Source organism: Antrostomus carolinensis, unplaced genomic scaffold (assembly GCF_000700745.2).
Source record: "Antrostomus carolinensis isolate BGI_N321 unplaced genomic scaffold, ASM70074v2 scaffold8853, whole genome shotgun sequence".
NCBI classification, from domain to species: Eukaryota; Metazoa; Chordata; class Aves; order Caprimulgiformes; family Caprimulgidae; genus Antrostomus; species Antrostomus carolinensis.
Genome location: NW_010307217.1, coordinates 1 through 9,242, shown reverse-complemented (window position 1 = coordinate 9,242; position 9,242 = coordinate 1). Strand labels below are relative to the sequence as shown.

The 9,242-nt window shown below is 36.2% G+C and overlaps 1 protein-coding gene across 1 annotated transcript in view; it reads right to left on the bottom strand.

Annotated features, from left to right (window-relative positions):
* LOC104522929 (short transient receptor potential channel 4-like) overlaps nt 1-8,446 on the bottom strand; it is a gene marked incomplete at its 5' end in the record, with an annotated part of 15,178 nt that extends 6,732 nt beyond the window's left edge. Inside the window, 2 exons of the mRNA XM_010165351.1 lie at nt 6,401-6,595; nt 8,251-8,446. Coding sequence (XP_010163653.1) covers nt 6,401-6,595; nt 8,251-8,446 — 391 coding nt within the window. The remainder of the gene's footprint in view (nt 1-6,400; nt 6,596-8,250) is intronic.
* Nucleotides 8,447-9,242: the final 796 nt, after the last annotated feature.

The window sequence follows — 9,242 nt, the reverse complement described above, 5'->3', positions numbered from 1 at the left end:
GAGAGAGCACTAAGGGAGCCCGCGGCTCACGGAGCTCTCAACTACAGATGTGACACACAGGTAAAGGCAAAAAACACTTTAAGGTGTAATTGAAAAGCACTTCAGTTCAGGTAAAGCTAATAACTCCTATAAATAAAACAAATGCTGAACCTTGTCTCACAGACTTCTTTCTGCAGTTGCTGTCTGCTCTGCTTTATTTTTCAATGAAATGTGAAATAAACACATACATTTAATTCTGTACCCATAAAAAGAAATAGTTTTTTCAGGTTTATCCTCTTTTTTTTTTTTTTGCAACTGATTCAGAAACTCCCAGAAATAGCGATTGTGGTTTTCCCACTCAAGGCAATGTCAAAAAGTGCAATTTGGGATAAATATCTAAACAAATTTATTTGTGTAGTAATGTTTCCAGAACAGTTCTACTGCACTTAACAATTGTTTTCAGTCCATTTCACTGAGAAGCGGAAAGAGAATGCATTTAGTGATGTGTTTTCATACAGAGGCACAACCATATCGCACAGGGATATATGCATACACATAACCTATCGAAGTTATTATCCCCATCAGTTCTCCATCTCCTGTTAAAATGTTCTCTATATCCTGTTTAAGTGTTCAGACTCAGGTTCCAGTTCATGATCACTTTTTGATTCCCTCTGAAAGCAGAGTGAATCTTTGCTTAAACACATCTGAAAATCAAGCTATTCACTATAAATAAAATGGCATTAACACTCATGTTGTCCTTATTCATCAGTTCTAAGCCAGCCTGCTTTTTTATACGTGGTCAGTCTAACTTGTGGTTGTTCAAAATTTGTTTCAAGTAAGTTGTGCTATGTGCATAAAGAATTGTTGAAAACTATGTCTGACAAAGGAATAAAAGTTAAATCTGACTAAAAATAGCAACAGGGGAAGAAACACTCTTCTGATGACAATGTGGTACAAGATAATGAAATTGAAAGGGATACTTTTATCACTTTCCAAAGGGGGCACTAATATCCTTTATGAAGCTTTAACAGTCTTTCTGCTAGTAGTGATAATTATTTTGGTCTTCCTGCTTATGCCATTCCTAGTAATTTTTATTGTTTGGACAAAAAATCTCTTTAGCAGTCAAAAATTTGATACTGCTAAATTACTTATCTTAAAGTGTTTTATCAAAATTATATCTTTTATAAAGCAGGAGATCAAATTTAATGTCTGTATCTGACCTCAAACTGCTTAGTGATAAAGGTCCAGAACACGTAAAGATTGTCTGAAGTAATGGGATATATTGTCATCTTGAATAGAAGCATCCCATAAAAAGAGTAAGAACTTATCTGTGTTGACAAAGAGGTTTCTCCATGAGATGGTCCTTGGCTATAAAACAAACACTCCAGATTATTGATTTCCATTCCAGTGGAAGGTGCTATTTCTTCACTCAACTTTCAGTAACACACAGTACAGAGAAAATACAAAATACTTATATTGACTTAGGAGTTTCATCATTTTCCACTTGGAGAACAAAGAATGGGAGAAAGGAAGAGGAGATTTTCTCTGATAAATGTTAATAATTATCATGTAGGCTGCTTGGAAAAATGGCTTAAAAATTTGGATAGATAGAAAACAGGTAAACTGTTTATCTAAACATCAGATACACACACACACAAAAAATAAAAATAGTGAAGATATTCCTGACAATCCTTTCAATTTTCTCCTCTGAAACACTTAAAATTATAGGTAAAACACTTTTTGGTGACTGATCAGACATAAAGTGGAATGTAATTTGAGGAAAATAGTACAATTTATTTCAGTGGGATTGGAGTTCCTTATCTTACATCTATTTTGAAACAGCAATGGATTTCAGATGGACAACAGGATTATCTTTGAGAAATCCAAAGGCCTTGGGCAGTCAGGAAAACATCAGCCTAATCAACAGAATTACACTGCTAATTTGGCTTTTTCAAAGGTGAGCTGATAAAGTTAACAGAACTGCTATATATATATAACACACTGTTATTTCAGAGTTTTAAGTGTAGGAGATACTTTGTGAAAATAACTAAAGAGAATACTGCATACCTGGGATATGTCAAAATGACAGAAAATAAAAATGTGCTGAAATCTGAAAGGTAGTTCTCTGTCTGATTAATAGCAGAGCTGAAGTACTAGTAAATCACATGTAAGCATCATGCTCTTTCTTCAGCTTTAGCTTTGGCTAGAGAAGCTACCATCAGCATGGCTGGTCACCATGTTCCTTTGGAGAAAAATCCTGTCCCTTGAAAAAACTCCCCTGACTCAATCACCCACTGCTTCAGCTGCTCCAGTACAAAAAAGGATGGTAGAACTACAGAACTGACATTCAACGAGAAGCAAATTAATCAGCTCTCTTCAGAGGCACCTCACCCCCCTGCAGACCCTGTTCTTTCCTGTCTAGTTTTGTTATAAGCAGCACTGTAGATGGTCCTCTCAAGCAACCATGCCATGCTTATTTCTACTATTTTTCTTCTTCTTCATATAAGCCAGATAAATCCTTTCCCTAGTGTGTCTGCTGTAAACTATCCTGACCCTGAATCCATTCTTTATGATTTCTACCTGCATATAATTAACTTTCAAGTGTACATGTATATATATATTTACAGTGGATTGTTGGTGACACGTTTAATAAATCCTTGATTCATTCCTTGCTCATCATTCCTGACTTTTTGGTACTAAGGTTTCTTACGCAGGTATCATGCCTGATCCTTGAAAAATGCTGGCTTTAATAAGCCAGCTGCATTCTGTCTATTGTCTGTTTTGTATCCTCTGGCACTGACTCAGCCTTTGGATGTAAACTATTGCTTTTTCTACTGGAAAACACCATAGTGCGTCACTGTTGATTAGAGCTTCCAAATAAAAAAGTTAGCATTTGGAGGTTTCAGAACAAAATGTTTTGAAATCTGAGTTCTGCCTTACAGAAAACATGGCATCCATACATTCATAGAGCCAGTGTAAAAAAAATGAGCCTGAAACTGAGTCTATAGCATTTTGTTCTCCAGTACTGGTCATAGGGAAGAAATCAGAGTTCATAATGCAGGACTCAATGAAAAGAAGTAAGTCCCAACAAAGCTTATCTTGTAGCTCTGAGGTCAGATATATTACAGGGGAGATTCCAGTGAGCTGGAGTCAGAGAGCTGTCAGTTGAGATCCCCAAAGGCAGAGAAAACTCTTCATTTCCTTTCAGTTGTAAGGGGATAGATATTCTAAATTTAATTTGTGATGCGGTTTGTTGGGACAACTGAAGAAGTTCTAGGAATCAAAGGCTGAGCTGTGGGTGATGGGAATAAGTTTTTCAAAACCAGACAGCAGTGCATTCCTCCAGGGGAAACTGTGAGATCACCACGGTGTGCCCATCGGTTCTCCAATTACTTAACCTCTTGTGGAAAATCCAGTTAGTGGAATCTAGTTTAGTTCAGTGTGGACTAGATCTGCTTTGTCAGCTACAGCCACTTACTTTTTCCAGGCTCGGTTGGTGAGCCCTCTGCTTGAGAGGGGTTTTAGCTACACTTGCAGCTAAGTGCCTATTCTGTAATGGAAACTAGCAATGGATATGGCCCTATTGTCTCACAGACTTTGGGATTTCCACTTTTTCTCATCAAACTTTTTTTTTTAAATTTGCTTTATAGAAATTAACAAAAAAATGTCCTACATCTCTCCCTTGCCTATGTCCTCCACTCCCAAACAGTACAATAATTAGTGGTTCACATTCAAATCATAAGGAAGTCAGGTTCAGCTCCTTCTGTTCTGTTCTTTTTCCAAGAGATCACCTTTCCCTCCTAGAGTCTTAATGATTTTGAGATGGAAATCTTTTCTGTCAGAGCTTTTCTGCTTGGGGTAAATAATTAAATATCCACTGGAGAATAGAAGTGAACCTGGGTCTCTAATAGCCCAAGCTATTCACTTTACTTAGCACCTGCTCCTTCTCTGTCCAAACAGAAATTCCATTCTGAAGCTGAAAAGTCTTTCCCAACAAAATCTTCTTTGAACTTGGTATATATTAATTAAAAAGTTTGGGGTTTAAGGATTTTTTATTTTTTAATAAAAAAAAACCCAAAACAAAATTCTGTTTAGAAAAAATCCTAACCAGCGCTGTGTATAGACTCCTTGCCCTTTGACCTTTTGCTGCACCAGTATTTCAAAATCCAGGCTGTTAATTTCTATAAGCTGGTCCTTAGGTACCCCAGTAGGAGGCAGCCACAGGAACCAGGGGGTGATCCTTCTGAATCCCCTTCCTCACCATATTATTCATCATGGGGCTGAAAGCACCCTGACTCTTTCTTTCTTATTCCACAAAGCCAGGAATGAATTTACTTCCAGAGCTGCAGGTGGGGAGGGAAACAAAGGAAAAAAGACCCTTAACTTGGATGGGAAGTCTGACAGAAAATATCGTCCTGAAAGTTTTGCTGGGAGGTATAAGGGTATTTTGGACCTGTCCCAGTCAAACAGGGATACTGTGTGAACCAGCTCTAGATCCTCAGCTGCTATACACTGTCATCATTTCATTAATTTTAATATCACTCTGTCAGTTTGCACTAGCTAATCATTCCTACCAAATGTTTAACGAATGCCTAGAAGCATTGCCCACTCTCCCACACATACATCACTCTTCATTTTCTCTTTCTAACAAAATCTCTCATTTTTTTCCTCCAGCTGGTCTCTGCATTTACTTCTTTTCCTTGCTAGGTTACACAGTGATGTTTTATTCTTTAAGTTCTTCACCATTCATGCTCAGTTCATTTATCTTATTTTTATTTTTATCTGAATCACTGTTTGTTTCTCTTCACTGCTTTTCTAATCTTAATGCTTTTTTTTTTCTCTTTTTTTTTTTTTTTTTTTTGAATTTTCCCCAAGCTTACTTTTATGGCTGTTTCTTTCCTATCTACCAGTATGACAACTAAGTTAAGCATATTTTCCTTTCACAATGTAGATATTGGCCAACAAGATCAGGATATTGCAATAAGCCCGATTAAAAGCTTTCTACAGAAAGGACATAATCCATACATCAGCTTAGGAACTGTGAATTAGTTTTATATATCACTCTCCCTCTTTATCATATATCTGTGCACCCCTGTGAACTTGTTCCTCTAAGTATATCTGGTGATTAAACTGGATGCCAGAATATGCTAGAAGAATATGTAGGAAAAGTCTATCCTTATCATTACTTCTCAAGGAAGTAGGAAGAAATACAAAGAAAAAGGTCTACAGAGTAATGGTCCAGCAAAGAATTTCATCATATCCCCTGACTTTGTTGAAATGAATGGATGTTTTGCTCCCATGGTCAACAGCATGAGGCCTATAATCCTTTCTTCTTCCCCTTACACACACATGCTACTTTCATACTCTCATTTATCTGCATTCCTAACAGACTTTAAAACAGCCATACTCACCAAATCTCTATGGTTTAGGGAAAGTGCCATTATCCACATTTCACCCACAAGAGTTTCCTTTATGTTGGAGTTGGCTAAATGCAGTCTAGTTGCTGAGGTACTGACTCACTTGTTATGGGAAATGCAGAAAACATAACTAGAAACACTCAGTTGTTGCTGGGTTAGGTTGTTGCTTGCCTATTTCCTCTGACAACATAGAAAAAAAAATGTGCTGCTGACTGAGGTATCTCAACTGGATAAAGCTACGAGAGACAAATTCAAATCTGCTTTACCCACTGGAGCTACCAGAGAAAGTCTGTTCTGTGATATTACACAGGCATTTGCTGAGTCCAGGTGCAGGACTATTCCTGTTTCCCTTGTGTGTCTTTTCCTCTCTTTTTTTTTTTTTTCCCCCTAGAAATTTCACTTCCGATCAACACTATTAGAATAGGGTACCAATGTGATTCTGAAATAACTACCTGTAAATTAAAGTAAGCAATTCCAAGTAAATGCTATTATCTTTCAAAATGTTTTCTTTAGTAGTAACAGCTTTTGGTAAAAATGCTTTTATGGTAAATTCATTTAATTAGATCTAGAGAGAGAGGCAGAGAGACGGAGACTATGCCATGGTGAATACTTTATACACAATTCTGTGTTTCATGATATGTCAATATACTTGAACTGTGACACGTGAGCTGGAGATCATCAACCACAACTCGGGGATTGATTTGAACATATTTGAACTCTAATATTTGTATTGCTTTCAATCTTTCTCGCATTATCTGTAGATGACGCACAGTCATGGTTCATATTTTCATTGGACAGGAATACGATGATGCTTTCTTTTTAGTCAAATATATTGACATGAATGTAACCCCCCCTCACCCCTCCCAATTCTCTGCTAGAATTATTCTGTAACTCATATGCACATTATCTGACAGTTCATACACTTCCCTGTTTTGTAAGGCTGAGAAAGACTCATCTATACAGCAAAAAGGAGGACTACAAGCAGAGTAAAACACAGGACTTACTCCTATTGTTCCAAAACTTTCAGGTTTTCTTCTAATTTTTTTCTTGCAGAGATGCCTCCATAACCATTTGATCAGATACCAGAGAGATTTAGGGCTTGGTATGACATTGAAAGGAGTGGGCAGAGTTCCACCTTCTTCAAAATAACTCATCCAGAGTTTTGTTCGAGCAAACTTCCACTCAATGTCTGCATGATCCTGCACACGAGAAACACAACACCAGCACAGATGTTGATGTAATGAAGGAGGTGAAACAAACCTCTATAAAAATCTGAAAACCTAAAACTGAACAACTCTGAAATACTAATGAATTTTCTTCTTAAAATCCTGACATCTTCTTTTGATGGAAGGTCTTTAACACAAAGCAAAGCTAAGCTGCTTTACTTCAGTAAAGTGAAGTTAGATATGTACAGTATATATCCACTTTCAACCTTTCTTTCCTTGCTACAGGCTTTTAAATAATTAAAAGTCTCTCAGACAACAAAGGATAATTACAAGCAGAAAAATACTACATTTCTGGAAGAGATGTTTTGTTATAACAGCAGCTCATCATTATTCCACATAGATCACTAATTACTCTGTTGTGTAGCAGCTTCAACAGGTCTGTAACTCTCATGCACTCTCCTAGTAATTGCCAGCCTCAAAAATTCACAAATACATTATCCAACAAATCATGAGGCTGCTTAAAACTATTGATTCAAGTATCTTTTTTTTTCCTCCTACTTCAGAATTATATATTTGGAATAGGTTGTAGGGGTTTTATTTTTATTTGAAATTTTATTTCTTTTGGGTTCTATATAATATTGTATAATTTTTAAAAGTTTGAAAAAATCAAAACTAAGGTCTGTGGAAAGATTGCTAAATCATAGCAGCTGAAGAAGTTTAAATCACTAATATTAGATTTGGACAACAAACATAGTAGCCAAGAACTTAAACCACAGATCTAGCCCTAGCCTTTAGTATTTAGCCTGCTATACTAAATCAAGTAATCAAAAAAATTATTTAGAAGTTGTAGGAGGAAAATTATTCTACTTGCAGTCTGAGTTTTCATGAATGCTAGTATGTCATGATATTGTGTACCAGAGTTTGCTAACTATCATTATATAAACACATGTAGTCAGTATTTATTTTCTGGAAAAACTTGTAATTTCCAGATTAGAAAAAAAGCACATTTTCAAATCTTTTATTTGTTTGCTTTCTGCATGATCATATTTGAATTATCCTATGATAAATCAGTGTTTATTTTCATTAGTCTCCTTAATAGACAGCTGAGGAATAAAAGTAAGCCAATAACGCTGATAAAGACAGTTTTTCCTTAAAGATGAAAACAGGACACTGCTGAATGAGAAGTTATGACCTTTTGTTTGAATTGCTAATGGGTTCAAAATTGTCCATGAAATGTGAGCATCCAATTTCTATTAACTGTATAGTCACACTATATAAAAATAATAAAAAACCCCAATCTTTTAGAAGTTAATAAATATAATGTATTAAAAATAGACACAGAACAATCTTTTGCAGATTATCTTTCTCAGGAAAAGTCCTGCACAGTGCAACTTGGGCAGGGCTGTAGCCCATGCCACTTGCCAGCAGCTTCAGGACAATTCACAAGCTTGTTTTTGCAGCAGGGCCACCTCTTCCACATTCAGAGTTGTGGCGAAATTCCTCTCTGCCCAATCCAGCTGAGGTCTGGTTTCCCAGTCCTTCCAGAACAGTGCAAAAGAATTAGAATAAATAAGAGAATTTATACCAATATCCTGTCTGCAAAAAAAACTCAGTGCCAGAAAAAACGGGATGTAGGAACAGAGAGAAGGTATATATGCTAAATGATCTAAGGATAAAGAATAACTTACAGCAATAAGTTGGTAAGAATTATTCATCATGGCTATTAGCATGTTGAGTAGAACAACCAGAGAAATTACATTATAGGTACCAAACATGGTGGCCCCAACAAATTCAGTAAATTCGTGCCTTGCTTTCACATTGGTCACATAGAGGTTGATGAGTCCAAATATAGACCAGAATAATGACTGCAGCGTTTCAAATAATCTGAAAAACAGAAATCCGAAAAGAAAAGCTGTGTAATAACAATACATGTACTTTTCAGATTGTTCGGTTTTTCCCCAAACACACAAAAGTCCTTGACCTGATTGAAATGAATGATACTTAACACTATATAGGCAACATATATGGAATATCTTTCTAGGGAAACAATAGTTTGATGTTTCAAAGCTGAGCTTCTAGATATACAGTACTGAATCTTTAAATAAGCCTGTGAGTAAAAGGCTGATTTTGTTCAACCTTTTGATCTTATTTTGGACATCTGACTTTGAGGTATTTTGACCCTTTGCCTTGACTGTAGAGGGTAGAACAAGGATCCAAAAGTAATTCAGTGATTGTGTTTCACCAAGATGTTAAAACATCATACCTACATGCTATTGTCAGATGATGCAATTTCTAGTTTGTGTTGAGAGCCATTGAGATAAAAGGAGTTGTATAATTAGAAGAACATTATTATCATTAGCATGTGTTTTGTTTTCCAAAGAATGGAGACATTACAAAGACAAAAATGCCTCTCAAATGAAACTTGTTCTTTTATAACTAAATGATATGATATTCCCTTAGAGAAGTTTGGGACAACAGCTAGGAAGCTCAATAGCAATAAACGACTTTAAAAAAGTCCTCTGCAACTAGATTGCTTGACATCATTTCACTTTTGTACATGTTCAGCTACACTATAGAATCATAGAATCGTTTGGTTGGAAAAGACCTTTAAGATCATCAAGTCCAATTGAAAACCTAACTCTGACAAGTAAGTCCACCACTAAACCGTGTCCCTAAGCAC